Source organism: Pan troglodytes, chromosome 6, assembly GCF_028858775.2.
Source record: "Pan troglodytes isolate AG18354 chromosome 6, NHGRI_mPanTro3-v2.0_pri, whole genome shotgun sequence".
Classification (NCBI taxonomy): domain Eukaryota; kingdom Metazoa; phylum Chordata; class Mammalia; order Primates; family Hominidae; genus Pan; species Pan troglodytes.
In genome coordinates, this window is record NC_072404.2 from 36,589,193 (window position 1) to 36,613,831 (window position 24,639).

The 24,639-nt window shown below is 46.6% G+C and overlaps 1 protein-coding gene across 4 annotated transcripts in view; it reads left to right on the forward strand.

Annotated features, from left to right (window-relative positions):
* The window catches only part of MINDY4 (MINDY lysine 48 deubiquitinase 4), a 120,467-nt gene that overhangs the window by 48,725 nt on the left and 47,103 nt on the right, over window positions 1-24,639 (forward strand). For 3 of the 4 annotated variants that reach the window (XR_010158416.1, XM_527714.6, XM_009452852.4), the window contains exons 6-9: window positions 8,267-8,325; window positions 16,269-16,375; window positions 18,810-18,926; window positions 20,370-20,458. Coding sequence is in view for 2 of the 4 variants with exons in the window: in XM_527714.6 (XP_527714.3) it covers window positions 8,267-8,325; window positions 16,269-16,375; window positions 18,810-18,926; window positions 20,370-20,458 (372 nt within the window). In the remaining 2 variants the exon portion in view is untranslated. The remainder of the gene's footprint in view (window positions 1-8,266; window positions 8,326-16,268; window positions 16,376-18,809; window positions 18,927-20,369; window positions 20,459-24,639) is intronic. The other variant, XR_010158417.1, reaches the window with a different exon arrangement.

Genomic DNA, 24,639 nt, shown 5'->3' on the forward strand with positions numbered 1-24,639 from the left:
TTAGTACATTCACAGTGTTGTATAACCACCACCTCTGTCTAGTTGTAGAACATCTTCATTTCTTCAAAGTAAAATCCCTTATGCATTAAGCAGTTTTTCTCCATTCCTCCCCCAACCCCCAGTCTCTGGCAACTACCGATCTGTGATATTTCACATAAGCGGAATCATATAATATATAAGCTTCCGTGTCAGGCTTCTTTCACTTAACATAATGTTTTTCAGGTTCATCCATATTGTAGCATGTATCTGTACCTCATTCCTTTTGATGGCAGAATAATATTCCATTGTATGGATATATAACATTTTATTTATTTACTCATTTGTTGATTGACATTTGGGTTGTCTCCACCTTTTGGTTATTGTAAATAGTGCTCCCGTGAACATTTACGCACATGTATTTGTTTGAGTCCCTGTTTTCAGTTCTTTGGGGGTGCATACTGAAAAATGGAATTGCAGAATAATTCTATTTTTAACTTTTTGAGGAACTCCCAGACTGTTTTCCACAGTGGCACTTACTTGTGAATTAACTGAAATGTATTTTTTTCTACTCTTTTCACATTTAGAAATTATACACTATGTTTTTATTGTTCTAGTGGTTACTTCTAAATTTTTAATCTTAATTGACTTTAATCAATCCCTCTACCCCCTCAAAAAAATGTGAGATTTTAGGAAGCTTTAACTCTGATGATTGTTTCCCATTCCCATGCTCCTGTTTATTATGTCTGGTGTTTTACTTTCACTTTGTTTTTAACTACTCTTAAATTAGTTGCTATTGTTATTATTTTAATTGTTTTTATTGTCGCTTCTCATTTAGGTTTATCTAAATGCTTGCTGATTTCTTTTCTTCCTGATATGAGTCCTTAATCGTTCATTCAGTGAAGGTCTGTGATAGTAAACTGTTTTAATCCTTGACTGAAAATGTCTTCATTTTGTTCTTACTTTTAGTGATGTTTTAGTTGGGAATTTCAAAGTTGACAGTTTTTTTCTTTCAGCTTTGAAGATGTTATTTTATTGTCTTATGCCCTTGTCATTGCTATTGAGAAGTCTGCTGTAACTGTTTATAGGTAATCTGCCTTTTGTCTAAGATTTTTCTCATTGTCTTTTGTATTCCAGTAGTTTTAAAATGACATGTCTAGGTATGCATTTATTTTTACATGTCCATTTGAATCTCATGTTTCTATGAGAATGCATGTCTGGAAAGTTCTTAGCAATTACCTTTTCAGGTATTTCCCTTCCTAAATTCTCTTTATTCTTTCATTCTGGAGCTTCTTTTATATGTATGTTGGACTTCAGAAGTTTTTCCTCCATTTCTCTTATTTATTTGCTCCTTCATGCAGTTTATCTCTCTCCTGATTGGTGATATTCTGAGTAATGTCATCCGATAGCTCTTAGTAGTTAATGATGTCTTCACTAATCTACTGTTTATGTTTACCAAAATATTTTTCCAAATTTTAAAGAAGTTCAAACCTGTAAAAAGCTTGAAAGAAGAGTACAATGAATATCTGTAGACTTTTCACTTAAATTCAGCAATTGGTATGATTTTGTCACATTTGTTCTTTCTCTCTCTTTCTCTCATCTCCTCCTCCCCAATATATATTAATTGTATTTATATATACACGTATTTTTCTGATGATTCATTCTAAAGTAAAATACAGATATCCTGACATTTCACTTGTAAATATTTCAGCATGCGTCTCCTAAGGGCAAGAACATTTTCCTCCACAACCACAGTACCCAGAAAATTTCTTTCTTTCTTTCTTTCTTTTTTTTTTTTCTTTTGAGACAGAGTCTTGCTCTGACACCCAGACTGGAGTGCAGTGGTGTGATCTTGGCTCACTGTCACCTCCATCTCCCAGATTCAAGGGATCCTCCTACAGTCCTGTAGATGGGACTACAGGCTCACACCACCAAGCCTGGGTAATTTTTGTATTTTTAGTAGAGACAGGGTTTTGCCATGTTGCCCAGGCTGGTCTCAAACTCCTGGGCTCAAGTGATCCTCCTGCCTCAGCCTCCTAAAGTGTTGGGATTACAGGTGTGAACCACTGTACCTGGCCCAATAAATCTCATATTGATTCAATAACATTATCTGACATGTAGCCCATAATCAAATCTTTCTCAAGTGTTCCCCAGATATTCTTTTAGGCTTTATTTTTTTTCAATCCAGGATCCATTCGAGGTTTGCCCATTGTCTTGGTTGACGTGCCTGTCTATTTTATTTATTTACTTATTTATTTATTTATTTTCAGACAAGGTTTCACTCTTGCTAGGCTGGAGTGCAGTGGCATGACCACAGCTCACTGTAGTCTTGACTTCCCAGGCTCCAGTGATCCTCCCACCTGAAGCCTCCCGAGCAGCTAGGACTACAGGCATGCACCACTACACTTGGCTAATTTTTGAATTTTTTTTTTTTTTTTGCAGAGATGGGGTATCACTATGTTGCCCAGACTGTTCTCCGACTTCTGGGCTCAAGCAGTCTGCCCACCTTGGCCTCCCAAAGGGCTGAGATTACAGGTGTGAGCCACTGTGCCCAGCCTCTAGTCTATTTTAATCTCAGTTTTAGTTTTTCATGAAGAGAATGGGCTTGTTGTCCTAAGAACACCCATATTCTAGATTTGTTGGTTTGTTTCATTATTAGGTTTACATTAAGCATTTTTTTTTTGGCAGGGACAATACATAAGTGATGTTGTATATGTCCTGTTACATCACATCAGGACCACATTAATGTCAGTTTGTTTTATTTTGATGATGCTAAGTTGGATCACTGTGTTAAGGTGGTGTATGTCACTCTGTCTGTCATTGTAAAGATAACTTTCCCTTTTGCAATTAATAAGTAATCTGAAAGTTTTAGACCATATGAATATCCTGTTCCTCAAAAACCTTCCATCCAGTTGTATTGGCATCTACTGATGACCCTTTCCCATATAAATGATTAAATTGGAGTGTGTAAAATGATGATTTTCTAATTTTATAATTCCTTCTACATTCATTGACGGTATTCTGTAGAAAAGAGCTTGTCCACCTTCTTTCTCTTTTCCTTGCACTCCCCCCACCTTCTTCCTTCTTGTCCTTCATTCCTTCCTCCTTCAGTAGCAGACTCATGAATTTTTTTCAATATTTAATGTATCATCTATCACCATTGTTATATGCCCATTATTTCAATGACTGCATTTACTCTTCAAAACTGCCCATTCTTTTTTCATAATGTCTAGCTCTTTTCTTATGATTTCCATTCCTGTTTTTAAAAAGTTTCTCTAATCTTTCTAATTTACAGCCTCTCTAAGATTTTTGCTCCATCTTGAGTCTTTGGGAGTCCTATTTGCTGTGTCTGTTGGCTTTCACTCATGGTACATCAGTTCTCATGTGTTTAAGAGTTTTTTGTTTTGAGCATATTTTAGTAGGACTTAAAAAAACAAATAAAAAAACAAAAAACTTCTCTCTTCTAGGGAATCTTGTTTGAACTGGTTTGTAGGAATGCTCTGCCAGATAATTTTACATTGCTTTGGTTAGGTGTGCTGGGGTATCACTGACTTGGGAAAAATTTATGTTAATTTCTTATATTCTAGATTCTTGTGCCATATAAATGGGGTCAATTTGAACTCCATTGACACTGGGTTCTGATATTTCATCAAATATATAGCAAATGTCTTAGTCTGTTTTCTGTAGCATATAACAGAAAACCTGAAACGGAGTAGTTTGTAAGGAAACAAAATTTGTGTCCTACAGTTCTGGAGGTTGGAAAGTCCAAGGATGGGAGGTCACATCTAGTGAGGGCCTTCTTGCTAGTGGGGGCTCTCTGCAGAGTGCTGAGGTAGCTCAAGGCATCACATGATGGGGAGGCTGAGTGTGCTAATTCAGATCTGTCTTCCTCTTCTTAGAAAGCCACCAATCCCACTCCCATAACAACTTGTTAATTTATGATCCCATTAATCCATCCATGAGGGCAAAGCACTCATGACTCAATCATCTCCTGAATGCCCCACCTCTCAATACGGCCACACTGGGGATTAAATTTCAACATGAGTTTTAGAGGGGTCAGATATTCAAACCATAGCAGTAAGTGATCAGTATGTTTATTTTCATGAGATGCCTTTCTTTTAGAACCCATAACTAATTTAGCCAAGAATCTAGTAACAAACACAGAGGAATAAGCATCTCCTCTTCTCAGTTTTTATTTTTTTGCTATTTATTTTTATTTTTATTTTTTAGAGGTAGCGGCTTGCATGATCATAGCTCACTGCAGCCTTAAACTCCTGGGCTTCAGCGATCCTCCCATTTCAGCCTCCTGAGTAGCTGGGATTACAGGTGCGTGACACCATGCTCAACTAATTTATTTATTTTTTGCAGAGAGAGGGTCTTGATATGTTGCCCAGGCTGGCCTCAAGTGATCATCCCGCCTCCACCTCCCAGAATGCTGGGACTATAGGCATGAGCCACCACACCTTGCTTCTTCTCTGTTATTATGTGAGAGCGGCTCTTTCTACCAAGCCAAGGATTCAGTTATTCAGAGATTGAGTCCTGGTCCCATGGAGCCCAGAACACCAGCAGTGATCCAGCTCGTGCCTCTCTCTGGGGGGTCATGAGAGGACCTGTGGTGGGAGGTGGAGGCCTTAGCAGAGGGGCAAGCCGAGTTCTGCCACTTGGCCCCCATGAATTTATTAGTTGCATGCTTTGATACATGTCTCCGGGTTATCAGCACAATCACACTTTGAAAAAGTGTTTTGAGTCCCTTGATTTATCTTTTTGTCATTGTTGTTCAGAATAGTTTTCACTCAAAGGCAAGAACATGCTTTTAAACTGACCTTTTAAACTTTGTAAAGCTTATGCCACAAAGAGACACATGAAAGGAACAATAAGCACATTCTCTATGTGGAAGCATAATTGAAGTCTCCTCTGGTGATGAGATCTATGGGAACCCGGCACAAAGCATCTGAGCTGGGCTCTTGTGCTGATGGATGGCCCTCTGGGTGGAAGTCCCATGACCAGAGAGAGAGGCCAAGCTGTACCCTACCCAGTGGGAACATTATTCCCACCATCTCAGCGGGCTCATGGCCACCTGCCTACCCTCAGGAGCCAAGGGAACCACTTGGGAGATTTGGCCCTTGTCCTGTGGTCTGCAGGAAGCCATGGAAGTTTCTGAGCAGGGGAAGGATGTGGAAAATAGAGGCAAGAGCAAAGTAGAGCATTTGAAGCCAGCAGCCTGGGTTTGAATCCTGACTCTGGCACTTCTAAGTTGTGTGACCTTGTGTAAGCCACCTAGCTTCTGTGAGAATCATCTGGCATTGAGCACCCATTTATGGAGCACTGGCTACATGCTGGACACCTGGGATCCAGAGGAGACCAAGAGAATACTGCAGTCGTTTCTTCTTCCTTGCTTATAACTGTTACCATGTGTATTAGTTTACCATTGCTGCCGTAACAAATTACCACAAAGTGGCTTCAAATAACATGAATTTATTATCTCATAGTTCTGGAGGGCTGAATTTCCACTGAGCTAAAGTCAAGGTGTTGAAAGGGCTGGTTGTTTCTTGAGGATCCAGGGGAGAATTTGTTTCCTTGCCCTTTTCACCTTCTAGTACCCACCTGGATTCCTTGGCTTGTAGCTCCTTCCTGTCTGCAAAGTAAATCACTCCAATCTCTGCTTCCATGTTCACATCGCCTTCTCTTCTCCCTTTACCTCTTTATGATAAGGATTCTTGTAATTACATTGGTCCCATTTAGGTAATATAGGATAATTTCCTCATCTAAAGATCCTTCACTTATTCTTATTTGCAGAATCTCTTTTGCCATGTAAAGTAACATTCAGGGATTAGGATGTGGATATAATTGAGGGCCGTTATTCAGCCTATGACACCACGTGACATTGCATTTAGCATCTGTTCATTTTACGTATCTGTGTAATGTGTTTCTTCTGGGCAGTGAGGTAGGCCTGCCAGATAGCCTCACATGTGTGCTGGGTGAGTGAGTGAATAAATGAATGAATGTGTTCTTTGGAGCTGAGAAGAAGCTGATGTTCCGCTTGGGCTTTAGAGGATTAATGTGAGTTTGTTTGCCAGAGTATTCTAGATGGAATGAGCAGCTTTTGAAAAGATATAGAGACATGAGCTGAGACATTCAGCTTGGAGGAAATGCAGGCGGAGTGTGATGGCCCAGAGTGAGACGAGGCTGGACAGTAGGTGGCCGGATCATGGAGAGCCTTGCAGGATACCTTCATGGGCCTGGATTTTATTTTTATAAGGAAGCAGTAAATGTAGTTATTGCCCTTGTCTTTGGAGTTATCGCCTGGGTTTAAATTCCTGTGCTGCCACGGGATAGGGTTACTTGCTGTGTAACCCTAGGAAAATTACTAAACATCTTTGAGGCTCAGTGAAATAAGTGCTTTATAAACCTGTTCTGAGAAGCAGATGACTTTTGAGGCTTGCAAAGCACTTAGCACAGTGTGTGGAACGGTCAAGGGAGCCTTTAGGAATGTATTGGCATTCTTGCTGTTATTTTAATACATGTGATTATTGTTATTATTGATGGTGATGATGGGGACTCTTTGAAGAATTTCAGCCAGGCTTCAGTGTCGTGATCAGATTTGCTTTCTAGGAAGATGACTTTGGCAGCCATATAAAGATGTCGGGGGCCAAGGGTGGGTGACACTAAGGGTCGGGAAACCAGTTCGGAGCCTATTAATATAATCTAGGTGAGAGGTGAAGAGGCAGAGAGCAGAGGTGGGGGTTCAAGAGAGATGTTATTGGATGCAGGATGTTGGGGAGATGTCTTTGCTGCTGCTGTTCCCTGCTTGAAATGGTTCAAGGAGGATTTTAGAGGCTTAGTACCAATGCCTTAGTCCTTGATTTTCAGAAAGGGACACTGAGGCACAGCAAGGGGAGGATGCCTTGCCTTCATCTCCAGATGAAACAGTGACAGACGGGATAGGCAGGGTAGAACCAAGGTCCTCAGCCCTTTGTTGCAGAGCAGGCGGAGGTGGGAGAAGTGTGGCTGGAAGAGGCTTCTGATGGAAGTGCAGTTCTTCATGGGTGGGGGTGTTCTGACACAAACTCAGTGTCGACTGCCCCTTCCACATCCCTCTAACCACCCCTCTATGCCTTAACTCCTCTTTCCAGCTCATTCTTCCACCAGTCCCCACAAGAATGCCTGTAGAATCCTGGTGGTGTTGGGCAGAGGAGTTTTGTGGTTTTGAATTAAGGCAAATGACTTGACTGAGTTGAGGAGGACACATGGAGGATGAGGACTGCCTGGGAGGGAGGGTGAGGGAGTTCTGTGTTCTAGCGCCAGTGAGAAACCTGGAGTCTGAAGAAGTGTGTACTCAGAGATTTGGTACTGTGCGTCCTCTAGCTCTTCCATTCACGCCCCTTCATACATCTTCAGGAGGAAACCAATTCAATGGAGTGCACCAGGGCAAGATTACGATTGTTACTTCAATCATATCTTACCCTGCAAGGATGTTGAAGGAAAATATATTTCAATGCCACACTCAAAAGAGCTGTCACTTTTTAACATAGTAAATGGGTTTTCAGAGAGTGATGTAATATTGTTATTTTTAATACATTCTGTTTAGAAATGATTTTACTTTAGTTCAGGTCAATGTATGCTGGAGAACAGAAAAATCTAAAGGGAGCTTTAGAAAATGCTCCCTCAAAGGGTCCACCCTTAAAAGGTGGACCCTTTTAAGAAAGCTCTGTGTGCACATACCTGAATTTACAAATCAGAATCACAGGGCAATGTTTTAAGTAACAGGAAGATACAGGAGGGTTCCTTTAAACACTTTGGTGCATGTCAGAGGTTTCTTATAAATAGCTGCTGATGGCTTTACAAGAAAGCTAGGAGAGAGGAAACAAACAAACAAAAAACATAGAGATGAGATGAACAAATTCTGGGCAATGATGACAAGAACTCGATTTGTTTGTGTGTGTGTGTGTGTGTGTGTGTGTTTCCCAGAAGTATTGCAGTGAAATTGGTGAGATAGCCTACATGCAGTGCTTGGCAAATGCCAACCTACAGAGCTGACCATCCTGTATTGGCTGGTGTATGAGTCTCTTTGTGAGAACACAGAATCGACAAGCATCATGGGGGCTATTTGGTCCCATCCCATGTGGAACCTGTGGCTGAGAGAGGGGGAGTATTCAAGGCACACAGAGGCAAGGCCAAGACTAGAGAGACTTGTCTCCTGAATGCCTGTCCATCGCTCTTAACAGTCTTCTCTGCCGTTTACATTTCTCTGTCAGTCTCCTCTGGTCCATTGATATTTTCTATTTTCCAGGAAAAATCAGTTGCTGCCGTCTGACAAGGTGGATGGTGAGCTGGGTGCCCTGCGGCTCGGTAGGTGCAGCGGGTGCCTCTGTGCTGTGCCCATCGGGGCCCAAGGGGTCCTCGTTGGCTCTGTCTGGGAGATGGGTGGTAGGGGGCCCCTTTCCTTCCACCTGACCTCAGCAAGTGGGGCCGGTCAAGTGAGTAGAGCAGACTACTCTCTCTGATTGATGTCTTCTACTGCTTGCCCTTCTCTCCTGGGGACATCCTTGTAAGAAGACCAGTCATTTCTGGATCTACACTGTGGGGCCAGAGAAGCTCTTTCTGCTTTTGGTATTTTTTTAGGGCCATTCAGTAATGGCCTCTTAGTAAGTTAACTAAGGTCTCCAGAAAACAGTTCTCATTCAGAGTATCAGTATAGCTCTGGCTGGGAAGGCCCATCCTTTTTAAAAGTTTATCAGTGTATTATGGAGGCATAAGACACAAACAGTGAAGGCATTAAGTGTACAACCTTAAGTGCCCTGGTCTGCATCTTCACTTCTGTGTACATCTGTGTAACTGCTCTCTAAGATCAATATAGAGCACATTTCCTTCCACTCTTTAGTTTTGAAGCAAACTTTTCTTCTCTCTCTTTCTGTAATTCCCTACTCTCCAATGACATGCATTTGCAGGGTTTTGCAGAAGCAGCTAGAGACTGAGGATGTTGAGACCAAGGACTGGCCGTGAGAGGATGAGGCTTGAGTGCTGCCAACATTTGCTCCTTTTCTGGAGCCAACAGTTTACCTATTACACCATTTGGGCAGACAAGAGCTGTTCACATGCTCTTCATCTCCCTTTTGAACTCTCCCTTTTAAACTGAAGGAAGAAAGCAGTGCCCCTATTTAGAACTCTCTTGTGTGAGACGTGTAGTCTGACAGTTTGCTTTGATGAGATTGAAAGAAAGGTGCAGGCCTCTGAGCTGCGGAGGTGGAGGTGGGGGTTTGTTTACTCTGCCTAACTCATCCTAGAAGTAGCAGATCCTCAGAGCTCCCCAGATGGGGTAGATGTCTGTGCATGGCTGTGCAGAGTACAGCATGGAGTCAGGAGGTGCTGGCATCCAAACCCTTTTTGTGCACCACTGCACTTTAAGATTTTGCAGTGAAAGCTGCTTGTGTTTGGACACAAGAAAAGCGGTTCCTGGTCTTCAGAACCCAGAGAGCTTCTACTGGAAGGAAGGCTGTTAGCAATTCTCAGAAGCAGCTGTTTGAAGTGTGTGTGTGCATGTTTTCTGGAGGGAGGCCGACCCCTCTTTGCTAATGGCTCAGCTAATGATTTAGGAAAGGAGAAGAAGGTGAAGGATAGGAGGCCATGGAACCCAGTCACGGAGAGAGTTCATGAAAGGAAAGGAAGGAGAAGTCTTGTGGGGGCCAGGGGGTTGGGGGTTGAGCAGTTCAGAATCAAAAATCAAATTTGGTTAGAGGAACAACACTCCTTCTCCACCCCAGTTCATTTTACTTTGGTTCGATTCAGTAAACTCTTGTCAGCAATTACCTGCCAGCGCATATGCAAGGCTCGGTAGAAGGCAGACCAAGGTGAATAAAAGGTGGCCTTGCCTTTTTGGAGGATGGGGTGGGTAGGACAAAGGAAGAGAGGTATCTTCCCATAGCAACACATGAAGCAGATGCCCAGCAGTGCCTAAGTGCTTTAATAAGCCAGGTTCTGTGATGGGTTTCTGTATTAGTCTAGTCTCATGCTGGTAATAAAGACATACCAGAAACTGAGTAATTTATAAAGGAAAGAGGTTTAATTGACTCACAGTTCAGCATGGCTGGGGAGGCCTCAGGAAACTTACAATTGTGGCAGAAGGGGAAGCAAGCATGTCCTTCTTCACATGGTGGCAGGAAGGAGAAGTCCCCAGCAAAAGGGGGAAAAGTCCCTTATAAAACCATCAAATCTCATGAGAACTCAGCATTACAAGAATAGCATGAGGGTAACCGCCCCCATGATTCAATTACCTCCCATCAGTTCCCTTCTATGACATGTGGGGATGATGGGAACTACAATTCAAGATGAGATTTGGGTGGGGACACAGCCAAACCATATCAGTTCTGGAAGCTTCCATAGTGTGTAGGTATTTAATCTGGACTCTGAAGAACGGGCAAGGTCTTGTCAAATAGCGATGTGGAAGGAGCCACATGGGCAAATGCCTGGTGTATATATGAGAAAGATTGGCTGGAGGTAATGGCCCTGTTGGGGAGGATGTGGGGGTCAGTGTGAGATGAGGCTGAAATGAAGACTGGGCTGGGCAAGATGATTTTGAGTGCTGTGCTAAAGAGCTGGACAGCAAGTCATTGGGCAGAGATTCTGTGCTAGTGAGATACCTAGGGCTGCGCATTTGGGGGCTATATCTGGACTTAGGTGTAGAATAGACTTTAGGGATACAAGCTTAGATGTTGGGATACTGGTGAGGGGCTCTTGGGATAGTCCAGAGAAGAGGTAATGAGACCCCTCTTACCTGGGAAATCCAATGGGTATTTCAGGACCTGCCCGAATTTCACCTGTTATAGGAAGTTTCCCTGAGCATTTATAGCCGAATTAATTGCCTCCTTCTCTGCTCTGAAAACCCTTGCACTCGTTCCTTTTTCAGCACTTACTAGGTTATGTTGTAATTTTTCAGGGAGCTCTATCTCTCCCTTGGCAGGGAGCTGCTTGAATGAAGGGGTGGGGCCTTAGTCATCTCTTACCTCTGTCCCACATCATCCCTAGTACATCATGGGTGCTAAAGAATGCACTTGCTGAGCAAATAGAAAGATAAGGACATATTCCTGTAACAGTGGAGAGAGAAAGGCAACAGGGGGGCAGGATACGAGACATTCTGGAGGCAGAGTGATCCAGAGGCTGGACCGGCGTGGTGGGTGAGAGGGGGTGGAGGTTTCAGCCTGGGGCTCTGGTAGAAGGGTAGAGGAGAGATGGGGTCTTTTATTGAAACTGAAGCCAGGAAGGGTTCTGAGTTTCTGGTGTTGGGGCACTTCCAGAAGATATCTTGTGGTCAGTAGGAAATTCTGCACAGGCTCCCAGAAAAAAGCTGTGTGGCCCATTCTCCCTATGGAATCTTCCTGTGAACATCATTCCCCTTGGTATCTTTGACTCCCTATGGAAATAAAATCCAATTACTTTATACATACGTACATGTATCCTACAAAAAGCACATAAAATAGTATGGGAAACAAAACCCCTTGCTTCTTTTCAATCGGACATTTAAACTAGGACCTTAGAAATAGCATTCTCAAACCACTGACATTTACAGATGGCTTTGTCTTCCTGGCCAACATGTCGTTCTGGAGTGTTTTGTTTTTCCCTTGCATGGCATTCCCACCACATCTGGGCCCGAGGCCTGCTATATGGTCCTAAACCAACTCCCTGCACTTGGACCAATTCCTGCCTGTAGAAGCCAAAGGAGTTTGCCTTTTCCAAGGGGCTCACTCTGGCCTATGCTCCATTGGCATCTGCTTTTCCTGGGCCCCCAGCCTTCATTCCCAGATTTACTTCATGGGACCCAGGCAGAGCATGTTTCAAGCCTGGATCCCTCCCTGACAACCTCAGTCTAAATAGAAACCTCTAAATAGGCTTAAATACTGTCACTTTGTGCCTCCAGGAAACAATCTGGCTCAAGGCATTGCAAGAAACCCTTCAGGGTCAGTCCTCCAGTAATCTGGAATCACTCAGGTTATCCTGCCCCTTTGTCTGGGGCCTCAGATGTCTAAGGTGGAATTAATCACACATCTCTTTTCCTGCAGAGAACATTCTCAGTGTTGGTCTTTGCAAAGCCTGCCTATCTGTCTTCTTCCCTTTCTTCCTTCCCACCCTTTTTTTTGAGATGGAGTCTTGCTCTGTTGCCCAGGCTGGAGTGCAGTGGTGTAATCTCAGCTTACTGCACCCTCCACCCTCTGTTTCCTGGGTTCAAGTGATTCTCAGGCCTCAGCCTCCTGAGTAACTGGGATTACAGGCCGGTGCCACCACGCCTGGCTAATTTTTGTATTTTTAGTAGAGATGGGGTTTCGCCATGTTGGCCAGGCTGCTCTTAAACTAGACCTCAGGTGATCCACCCACCTTGGCCTCCCAAAGTGTTGGGATTACAGGCATGAGCCACTGTGCCTGGCCCCCTTCCCTCCCTTTTACATTTCCCTCTCTCCTTCCCTTTCTCCCTCTTAACTTTCTTTCCTTATTTATCTTTAGCCCTACCCCTTATACTCTTATTACCTTCCTTTCCCATAAGCAACCATTCTCTTATGCTTAATCTATATCTTTTTCTTGTGTATGTTCTTGCAAAATCTATACTGTTTTGTATGCATCATTTTTACTTGACATAGATAACATTGTGTTATATATCTCATTTGGTTTCTTACTTTCTCTACCCAGCACCATGTTTTTAAGTCCCATTCTTGTTGCTGGGTAGACATCTGATCTTTGTTTTAGGTTATTTATGTAAGGCCATGGTCATAGGGTAGCTTTTCAGAGACCCTAACTAAGAAACTGTATTAGTCCATTTTCACGCTGCTGATAAAAACATACCTGAGATTGGGCAATTTTCAAAGGAAACAAGTTTAATAGAGAACTCACAGTTCCACGTTGCTGGGGAAGCCTCACAATCATGGTGGAAGGCAAGGAGGAGCAAGTCACATCTTATGTGGATGGTGGCAGGCAAAGAGAGAGCCTGTGTAGGCAAGCTCCTGTTTTTAAAAGCCATCAGATGTCATGAGACTTATTCACTATCACAAGACCAGCACAGGAAAGAGCCACCTCCATGATTCGGTTATCTCCCACAGTGTCCTTCCCACAACATGTGGGAATTATGGGAGCTACAAGATGAGATTTGGGTGGGGACACAGAGCCAAGCCATATCATTCTGCCCCTAGCCTCTCCCAAATCTCATGTCTTCACATTTCAAAACCAATCATGCCTTCCCAACAGTCCCCCAAAGTCTTAACTCATTTCAGCATTAACCTAAAAGTCCACAGTTTAAAGTCTCATTTGAGACAAGGCAAGTCCCTTCCACCTATTAGCCAGTAAAATCAAAAGCAAGTTAGTTACTTCCTAGATACAATGGGGGTACAGGCAGTGGGAAAATGCAGCTGTTCCAAATGGGAGAAATTGGCCAAAATAAAGGGGCCCAGGCCCTACGCACGTCCAAAATCCAGCAGGGCAGTCAAATCTTAAAGCTCCAAAGTGATCTCCTTTGACTCCATGTCTCACATCTAGGTCATGCTGATGCAAGAGGTGGGTTCCCATGGTCTTGGGCAGCTCTGCCCCTGTGGCTTTGCAGGATATGGCCTCCCTCCCAGTTGCTTTCATGGGCTGGTGTTGAGTGTCTGTGGCTTTTCCAGGCACATGGTGCAAGCTGTTGGTGAATCTACCATTCTGGGGTCTGGAGGACAGTAGCCCTCTTCTCACAGCTCCACTAGGTGGTGCCCCCGTAGGGATTCTTTGTGGGGCCTCCATCCCCACATTTCCTTTCTGCACTGCCCTAGCAGAGGTTCTCCATGAGGGCCCCGCCCCTGTAGCAAACTTCTGCCTGGGCATCCAGGTGTTTCCATACATCCTCTGAAATCTAGGCGGAGGTTCCCAAACCTCAATTCTTGACTTCTGTGCACCTGCAGACTCAACACCACATGGTAGCTGCCGAAGCTTAGGCCTTGCACCTTTGAAGCCACAGCCTGAGTTGTACATTGGCCCCTTTTAGTCATCACTAGAGTGGCTGGGATGTAGGGCACCAAGTCCTAATGCTGTACACAGCACAGGGACCCTGGGCCCAGCCCATGAGACCATTTTTTCCTCCTAGGCCTCCGGGTCTGTGATGGGAGGGCCTGCCATGAAGACCTCTGACATGCCCTGGAGACATTTTCCCCATTGTCTTGTGGATTAACATTTGGCTTCTGGCTACTTATGCAAATTTCTGCAGCCAGCTTGAATTTCTCTTCAGAAAATGGGATTTTCTTTTCTATTACATTTCTTTTCTGTTGCAAGTTTTCCGAGCTTTTATGCTCTGTTTCCCTTATAAAAATGAATGCCTTTAACAGCACTCAAGTTGCCTCTTGAATGCTTTGCTGCTTAGAAATTTCTTCCACCAGATACCCTAAATCATCTCTCTCAAGTTTAACGTTCTGCAAATCTCTAGGGCAGAGGCAAAATGCTGCCAATCTCTGCTAGAACATAACAAGAGTCACCTTTGCTTCAATTCCCAACAAGTTCCCCCTCTCCATCTGAGACCTTATTGTTCATACTACTATCCGCATTTTTGTCAAAGCCATTCAACATGTCTCTAGGAAGTTCCAAACTTTCCCACATTTTCCTGTCTTCTTCTGAGCCCTCCAAACTGTTCCAGTTTCTGCCTGTTACTCAGTTTCAAAGTCACTTCCACATTTTCGGGTATCTTTTCAGCAGTGCCCCACTTTACTGGTACCAATTTACTGTATTAGTCTGTTTTCATGCTGCTGATAAAGATACTCCTGAGACTGGGCAATTTACAAAAGAAAGAAGTTTATTGGACTTTAAGTTGCACATGGCTGGGGAGGCCTCACAATCATGGCAGAAGGCAAGGAGGAGCAAGTCACATCTTATGTGGATGGCAGCAGGCAAAGAGAGCTTGTGCAGGCAAACTCCTGTTTTTTAAAGCCATCAGATGTTGTGAGACTTATTCACTATCATGAGAACGGCACAGGAAAGTCCCACTCCCATGATTCGGTTATCTCTCACTGGGTCCCTCGCACAGCACATGGGAATTATGGGAGTTACAAAATGAAATTTGGGTGGGGACACAGAGCCAAACCATATCAGAAGCATTCTCATCTAAGTTCAGATTCATATTTAAATTCCAGACTTTTTTCCCCCAGCCCAGCAGTAGAATCTATCTGCTTGTTCAGTGGCCTGAGTCTCTAGAAGTTCCCCTTGTGCTGTGGCTGGGTCTCCCTGGGGAGAAAGGAGGCTGTAGCATAAGATATAAGCTGTGTGTCCTGGGAATGGTGGCCTTTGATACCACCCCCGCCCACATAGGCCCACTCTGGCAGGCCCCTCTAGGGAGCTGGATTCACAGAGCCAAGCCCTCAGCTACCCTCTGGAGTTCACTCTGCTCAGCCTTGCCGGCACCATTGCCTTGGCATTGTTTCTCCCTGGGTCCTTTATCACTGTGTTCTGGTGAATGCAGTGGCAGCAGGTGTAATGACAAGGGGGCCTTAGCTAACTGGGAAGTCACAGCTGGTGCTACCAGAGACCCAGGTGGGACCCTCTCTAGGCCTCAGTTGTCCCACTATGAGAAAACAATATCTGGAATATGGCTTAAGGTCCCTGCTGGAGGTCCAGGACAGTGGGATGGTAGAGTTACTAGGAGTCACTCTCTCTGCCACTTTCCATTTGATTGATTTGGGGCCAGTTACTTAACTCCTCTAAGCCTCAGTTTCCTCATCTATAAGTGGGGGTAATGATAATTACTTTCTCATAAGGCTGTTGTGGAAGAAGGTGATCAAATTCAAGCAGTCAATAAATGTAAGTTACAATAGTGATTATCTGCAATAATTATTTTATCAGCAATGGTTCCATTTTCTTTCCCAGTCCTGTCCTCTTCACCTTTGTCCTTGGGGGAATGATCTTTTGAGTCATGCCCACCTTTTGTAAGAAATGTGTCTGAGCTAGGCTTTCCTGGTCCTGGTTCGATGGCTTAGGACCCAGGCACTTGTTCCACTGTATGTCCATGCGTGGAACTTTCTAGGGGACCAGTAGCTAAGTCTCACTCGGCAACATCCTCGTGGTATGAACAGAGCAGGGTTGTGACAAGGAGCGTGGACTCTCTTGATCTGGTTGCTTTCCTTCCGCTGAGGGTCTGGGAACTTCAAAACAGAGCTGGGGTGAATGAATGCGGGGAGGAACCCTCCTTTCACTCAAACCTTCTATAAACTTAGCAATGTCTGTGGTGTTCAGTGACTTCATGTTCTGTTCTCCATGAGTCATAACGAGGGGCTCACATGGCCATGGTTTTCTTTCAGAGGATGTGGAGGATGAGTTGATAAGGGAAGAGGTCATCCTGTCGCCAGTCCCATCAGTGCTCAAGTTGCAGACAGCATCAAAACCAATCGACCTCTCAGTAGCAAAGGTAAGTGTAAGGAGACTCCTGGATTAAATGTGTCTTGATTTGAATGGATATGGATGGCGTGATTTTGGTGTTTCTGCCCCAATCCAGCTCATTGTAATCTCTTGGTCATTGTTGAAATGGAAATTTGGGTGTGATGTAGAGGAAAATGTGAACCGAGAGTCAGGAAAACTGCAGTCTAGTCCTGGCAGCTCTCATTCCCTCTCCAAGACAAAAGGTGAGGGAGGAGGTTATGTCCTCCCCTCCAAATACCGTGGGAATAGAGCTGCTTCATCATGTCCCTGTGGGCACCGTTAGGGTGTGATGGAAATGGTCCAGTTGTCCCCATTAGAGCAGCACTGCTCCTGTACTGGTCTCCTAAGCCCTGGCCAGGTTGCAGTGAAGGAAGGACAGGGAGGTGTTAACAGTTCTTCAGCACTGTTCAGGTGCACTCCCTTGGCCACTTAAAGGGCCCCGTGGTCACAGGGGACCAGGAGCAGGTTCCTGGCCACAGCAGCCTCCTCTGCAGGGGTGTCTGGGATTGCTCACCATGCTCGGCTACCAGGGTGGCCTCACCACTCCCGTGACCAGAGGCTCCTGCAGGATGGAATGTCATTCCCGCTGTCCTCTTCTGGCCTTTCACCAAGATCCAGGAGGGAAAAATAAAACTCCTAGGGACACAGCTGACTTCCTTCTCTTCCTACTTACTACATATTTACTCAGCATACAAATCAAAGAGCAAAATATTTTTCTAAAGGTTTTGTCCTTTCATTTCCTTCCCCTCTCCTCCCCTCTCCCCTTCTCTCTCATATCTCCCCCTTCTTCCATTCTCTCTTTTGAAGCTACAGAGGGTCAGATACTCTTAAGTGGCCCCAAACCTGGGAGGAGGTGCTCTGTCATCTGTCACCATGCAATGAGTCTTTGCAGAGCGCACTTATGCTTGGGGCAGACCCCTCAGGCTCCTAAAGACTACGCAGCAGTAGCGTCTCCAAAAGCAACTGGAAAAAGTGAGGCCTGCAGAGAGAACAGGAGGGCCCAGGGCACATGGCCTCTGGAAAGCAGAGTCCAGGTTCCCAGGCTCTGTTGACCACACTGTGCCTAGCGGGAGCTGTCATTCTGAGCCCTGACAGATGAATCCACACATCCTTTCTCCTGTGTGCCACCAGCCCACATTTGATGACATGTGGACAAATGCTTCTGTCAAAGAGATTTTTCCTTATATTTAATGAAAAGGAAAAAAAGAGCTGATTCTGGTGGAAAATAATGAGTCTGTAGGAAAGGTCTGACCGAGAGATGGGGTGCAGGGAAGTGGCTGTAGAATCCACCTGCTGGTCTTGGGGCTCACTCAAGGCTTCAGGGACCCCCTCAGATGTAAAACCATGGCAGAGAGAGGGCGGGCCATCATGAAGGGAGTGGGCGGGGACATGCTGCCTTTCTCATCTGAGGGCCTGTCCATGGGGAAGGGATTGACCATTCTGGGGGCTCTGGAGGGTGATGCGTGGGTTGATGGGAAATGAACAGTGAACTCATTATCAGCCAGAAGTCTGGAGAAGACAGCCGTGAGAAAGTAGAGGGGCTGCCTTGAGAGGTGGTGGGAACCCCTTCACTTGGGGGTTGGGATGGTTCAAGCAGAGTTCACGGGGGACCACTCATGGGCGGCATCACAGAGGAGGTTCTTACGCATGGTAGAGAGTTGTACTAGACCAGGAGTTGGCAGGTGTTTTCCGTAAAGGGCTCAATAGTGTATTTTTGGCTTTGCTGGCCGTGTGATCTCTGCTGCACCTATTCAACTTTGCCATCATGGTATGAACGCAGCCATGGATGGTATGGAAACAAATGGGCTTTGCTGTGTGCCAGTAGAACATTATTTACAAACAGGTGGTGGGGGCAGATTTGGCCTGTGGGTCACAGTTTAGTAACCCTGCACTAGAGCACTGGCTCTCAAACCCGGCGCACTGTGGAATCACCTGGGGGAATCTTAAAACTACTGATACTGGAGTCTCACCTTCAGCAACTGGGGTTTAATTGGCTGGTGTGTTTTCTGAACATCAAGATTGTTTTTAGGAACTTCGTATCCTAGATGGTTCTAATGTGAGGTCGAGTTGGAAAACCCCTAGTCTTGCCTGTGGAAGATCAGAGGACCTCCAAGATCCCTTGCAAATCTAAAATTTTGTTTCTCAAGGCCCCTGTAAGGAGCTTACAAAGATTTTGGCCCATGTCAGCACAGGCTAGCTTGGTTTAAAGATGTTCCAGAGGTAAGACCCTCAGGATTGAGTTTCTCTTTCATCAAATATAAGAAGAATGAGCTTGAAAAATAAAAAGAAAAGAGATGAACCATGCTAGAAAATGGACTTCCCTGCTAGAATTCAAGAACAACTTCTGCAGGAATATGCACACTGAACATCGTATTGTTGCTTGCTTTTAAAACAACCAGTAAAACTCTCTCTTCTTTTTATAGGAAATAAAGACCCTTCTGTTTGGTTCCAGCTTTTGCTGTTTCAATGAAGAATGGAAACTTCAGAGTTTTTCCTTTAGTAACACAGCCTCGTTAAAATACGGCATAGTGCAGAACAAGGCAGGTTGCTCCTAGGTTTCCTTGGGACCTTTCTGCTGGGCCATCATGCATAGGGGTGGGTGTACCTCCCAGTTTTGGTTAATCCTGTGAGCATTAGCTGGGCTATTCTGGACCAGCCAGCCCCACATGTGCTGAGTTGTCACTTGGTGCAGGCACTTCAGATGTGGCTGGTGCAGCAAGAGCTGGGGAATAAGACCCTCTGCTTTGGAGATGTTCAAATTGAACATGGATTTAAGGAGCACTTGCTGTGAGTGGTGCAGGTGCTGGGATCCTCAGCAGGAGAGAGAGCAGTAGGAGGCCTTCAGTCTGCTTGGGGCCACTAGAGGGACCTTCTTAGGCTGATCATTGAGAGATTCACAGGATTTTGCAGATAGAGCTGGAGAAAGGGCACTCCAGGCAGGTGGCAGCATTAATGAAGGGGAGGCGGTTTGAAAGTCTAGGGGCTGCATGAAAAGGCAGAGGGATCAAGTGTGCAGAGCAAGTGCTTGAAGAGAAGGATGTAATAGAAGCTGGGCCAGCGGAGGCCAATGGTTGCAGGCCTAGAACATGGCTTTTACCCAGTTCCCACATTATACTCATGGGCAGAAAATAAGCTAAACCCAGGATCAAGAATCAGCAGATGAGCAGGGCAGCTTGGTCCGGTTCAGTTTCTTAAGCCCCAGGAACCTCCCCTGCCACACACTGCCTGAGGTCGAGCCCCAGGACCACCAGCTTCTGTCCCTCCCTCTTGTGGCCAAACTCAGCTGGTCTTCATGAGCACCCCAACCTGCCGTTCAGACAATCCTTAAACCTGGATGAGGTCTGTTTGTGGTGTTCAGTCCCACTAGCCTTTGCCAATGTGTCCCAGGAGTCAGATCCTGTGCTAAGCCCCGTGATGCCTACAGAGATGAGCTCCTCAAGAAGCCTCTGCACCACAGGGTGGGAAAGGACAAAGATACACCTAATGTGGTGCTGAAGCAGGCCACAAGTGGGGCAGAAGAGAGCGCAGAGCTCACGTAACCACAGGCTGTTGAAGGGGCTCACTGCCAGCCGAGATGGTCAGGAAAGGCTTCTTGGAGGAGGAGGACTTTAGGATGGGCCTTGAAGGCTGGGTAGACAATTAACACCCTCAACCTGTAGACGCAGAAACATTTCCCTAGATGATAGAAAACCTATGGTGATGTCCTTGGCTTCACAGCTGACTGGTTATGAAGAGTCACTTTCCTCCCGTGACACACTGCCAACTGGCCCCTTCCCCTAGGAGTGGACAAAGGGTCTTGTCACTCCCTCTCTGTGGCCCAAGGTTAGTGTGTTGTAGAAGCAGTTGCCACATCAGAGGCCCTTCTGTTGCAGAAGGTAGGGCCCCTTTACTCTATCAGGTGGGTTCTGGGGTGGGTTTGGGTGAAACCAAAAACTCTGCCCCAGGCCAGTTCTCACTGGCAGCAATGGTCTCATTCTTTGCAGGGTGGTCCTTGCGGAGTCCTGGCAGCTGTCCAAGGCTGTGTCCTACAGAAACTCCTGTTTGAAGGAGATAGCAGAGCCGACTGTGCTCGGTAAGTCAGTGCTCTTTCTGGCAATATCTTATTTTCCCAAGTCTTCCCCAGAGTGTCCAGAAAAAACAAGCAAGGAAGCATGTGTGTTCCCTGATATTTCCTGTCTTCTGCAGGTCAAGAAAGGAGAGGTTAATGGCAGCTAGCTGACAAGGCCTGCGCAGACCAGTGTTAAGGGGACTTGTGCGCGTTTGTTTCTGAAAGCGGGGAGGGTTCTCAGTGGTGCTCCACCTGGGAAGGGGCTGCAGGAACGACATCAAAACCAATTTCCCCTCCTCAAACAGCAAGCTGCCCGAATCCCTTCCACCCACCAGGTCGACCTGCTGACCTTTTGACTGAGTCCAGGCCTCCCTTCCCTCCCCACGCTATCTCCCCTCTGCCAACATTCATAACCACACATTCCAGGCCGCCCCACAGATCATCACTTCCACTCCCTGCAGCCGTTCAGTTTCCATTTCACACATTAAGTGTTTTGCACATGAGCACCTTGTTCTCATTCATTCAGCACACATTCCTGGAACATCTCTGTGCAGGCACAAATGATACAGGGGAGAATTAGATGAGTTCTGTCCTCTCCAGAAATGCTCCATGAGGTTGAGAGGCAGATAGAAAACCCCAATCCCATACCATCGTTGGTGCCAAGATGAAAGGATTGGCAGGGCACTGGTGGGGCTGGAGGCGAGGCCTCCTTGAGGAAGTGACCTGCCTCTCTTTCCCTCCCTGCAGGCCCGGTTACCAGCTTGTACCGAGTCACCCTCAGAGCTACAGAACTTCTGGCAATTGGCCTTTTTTAAAAAAAAAAATTTAGTTAAAATATAACATATACACAGTAGTTATACTATATGTGTTCTGCTCAATGAATTATCACAAAACCGCACACCCATGAACACATTGTCTAGATTAAGAAAAAATATTTCTAGTACTCCAGAAGCATCCTCTGGTACCCAGCAGGTACCCCTATTCTCCTGAAGTTATATTAATAATTAAATGGATTTTAAAACCATAGCTTAATCTTGCCAGTTCCTGAACTTTATTGAAAGGTACCTGTTCTTTGAAATAAGCGTTTGAGAATCTTTTTTAAAAAAGCCTAGGTGTTACGCAGACAACAAGACCCATTTCCCATGCATTCCTGGGAACGACACTGTTCACTAGGAGAGCCATCCAGCCAAGCTTGGTACTCCAATGAAACACATTTCACCAGCACGGATGATTTTTCCTTAGATAGGGTTCAAGTGAAGGTGGCTTTTCATGCTTGGCATCTTAAAATTTTTTCCAATGGTTTTGCACAGTAATAATTGAGGTGTTTCCTCTCCAACCAAAAATGCGAATCAGAAGCACAGCAATGTAACACTTCCGTGGCAAGATCTCACCTGTCCTTGTTCTTCTCTCTGCTTCCCCTCCCCTTTGCTCTCCGGTCTATCCTTTGTGGCTCTTGTCTGTACAGGATCATGCCCCACTGCCTGCTCTGGAAGTTCACCCCCACAAAGGGCTGGGAGGTTTGAATGTCATGGGCAGAGACCCTGCCATCAGCTCTCCCTGGTGGGCTCAACACAGTCCTGTATGCTCAGGAATGCTCCTGACTGGGTGGAACTTTGCTAAGTAAGAACCGCTGGCTGCCCTCAGAGGGTACAGGGATACTGAGCACATATGCACCTACCTACCTACCTACCTTCCTTCCTTGCACTGAAAAAATGTGCAGAGTGTGCTTAGCAGGTCCTTAGCAGGGATACAGGGCTGAACAAGACACATACAGGTGCCCTCATGGCACCTATGATTGAACAGGAGAGCCAGACAGGAACAGGTGGTTACAGGGGACATGCACGGTGCTAAGGGTTCATCTGGACATGAAGTGGCTCAGGGCGGGCAGCCTGGTGGACTGACATTTTCATCTTACGGAGATAGGAAGGATGGACAGAACCGCTGATTCCCCTTCATATGCATCCTTGCACACTCTTATTCCCCCTCAAATTGTTTTCACCTTCCCAGCAAATATTCTCAAACACCTTCCTGAGCCCTCAGGCTCTGTGCTCAGGCGCTGTGCCTGCTGGCTCCTCTCATCGCACAGAGGCCACATCTTTGTGGAGGCCTCCTGGGACCTCCCCCATTAAGATAAAACCAGGCCCTGCCTCTAATAACTCCACTGCCAGCTGGTGCTCTTGCTCATCGATATGGTTACCTGTCCACATCTGCCGCCACCTACTACTGCCCACCCCACTCCAGAACACAAGCCCCGTGAGAAGAGGGACCTTCCTGAGCTGGTTCACAGCCAGGGCCCTGGCATCCAGCCCTGTGTCTGGTCCACAGAAGAGGCCCTCAGAATTTTTGTTGAGAGAACACATGGACAAATGAATGAGTTATCCAAACAGGGAGGGGAGGCAGAATGGTATTCCAGTAAAGAGAACAAGATGTGCAAAGCCTGTGGGCAGTGAGAGGAGTGGAGGAGTCACTGGGGGTGGTTAGGGCAGCATTTGGAGGAGGAGGGTGGGAGCTGGGGTAGTGGCAGGTCAGCGCCAGGCTGCCAGAGGGGCCTTGGGTGCTGCCAGCTGCTTGGATCAAGCCTTGGCCCTTGCAGGAGATTGTCTCTAAACTCATTTCAGCCTAGTGCTCCTTCAGAGTTGCTTTTGAACTTCAACGTGGGCTTCTGGGGGAACTTGTGGATGGTTTCCCAACAGTCAGGACAAGGCATTTAAGCATGTTCCAGGAAGAGCCGACTCTGCTCAGGGCACAAGGCAGACTTGGTTTTTGTTACCCCACCCCCACCCCACTAAGGGGATGCGAGAGCTTCTATATCCCCCAGGCCACATCCGTGGGGTGGAAGCCCACTGCTGTCCACACCAGGGAGGGAAGCCAGGCCTTAGAAGGCAAAAGCCATCCAGGTTGGGATCCCAAGGGGGTGTCTGGGTAGAAAGAAAACTGCTAAGCTGGAGGAGTGAGGTTTTCTATCTGTCATTGCCGGCCAGGCAGGTACCTCCTAGCTGCAGGCCAAGGATGGTGCAGCCCAGTGGGTCCTGGGGCTGTGGGGGTGGGCAGAGGAGGAGGGAAGAAGGAGCTGCTGGCCTGTTGGGGGTCATCATGTGTGGAGGTGTGCCAGGTGCCAAGGACCCAGACCTTATGGGGGGGCCTGCCTGGCTGGACCAGAGGAGGTCTGTGCCATGCAGCTGGGAGAGCACGGCCTGCTGGCCAGGGCCACCTTCTCCAGTGAGCCTGGAAGGATTCATGGTGTAGGAGAGTGACCTCGCTTTTGTTTGGAGCCCTGCAACTCTGGGTGCTGCTTGTAGCCCACCCCCTGGACTGGGTGCTGCTTGTAGCCCACCCCTACCAGCTGCTGCCCCATCACAGAGGTGCTGTGCTGTGCAGGTTGAGTGAAGCGGTCTGACTTCCTGCTCCCACAGACCTCCTAGTAGGCCTCAGGGGACATTCTTCAGACTCCCCTGAGAGGGAGGAGTGGAGAGCCTGGCTTAGTTATGGAGCTCGCTGAAAAAGCCTCAGGGGATTCAGGCAGAGTTGTCACAGGGAGACAAGCTGGGGAGGCCCAGAGACCGTCTCCCCTGACCCCAGCAAGGACTCGCCTCCTCCTGATGATGGGCCCTGGGCAGCAGGCACCAGATGCCCTCCCCAGCCCTCCCACCCCAGTCTCCTCCCACTCTCCTGCACTGGTCCTGCCTCAGGTCGCAGGTAGATAGGGGTTGGGGAGGAAGAACCCTCCTGAGGACAGGTTAGGGCTTCTGTGAAGTGAAGACCCGGAAGACCAGGGAGTGAGGGCCTGCTGTCGGAGGCCTGGAGAAGAGAAGGGAGGTGGAGTCCATGTCGCTGCTTTGCCAAGGCCCTCAAGGTCAGAGGCTACAGAAGGTCGTCCTTGCCAAGTGGGTGGGTGTCTAGCCTGTAGATGTTGGTGCCCAGGCTGGGAGGGGGAATGCCTGGCTTTGTGCCCCTCAGCCACCCTGGGAGAGGGGAAGGGTGCTGAAGAGGGTACCAGACCGGGTCAGGACCTGGATTATGGTTGTGTGGAAACAGGGCATCACTTTCTCCGTTTGTGAACTAGGAATAGTCATCTCTGGCTTGCCTAAATTGGACTCAGTAAGAAAATGCAAAGTCCTTTGTAAATCTTCAAGGGCTCTACAAGTGAGTAGGGCCATTGAACTCAGCCTGCCATGGTACAGATGGGGAAACTGAGGCCCAGAGAG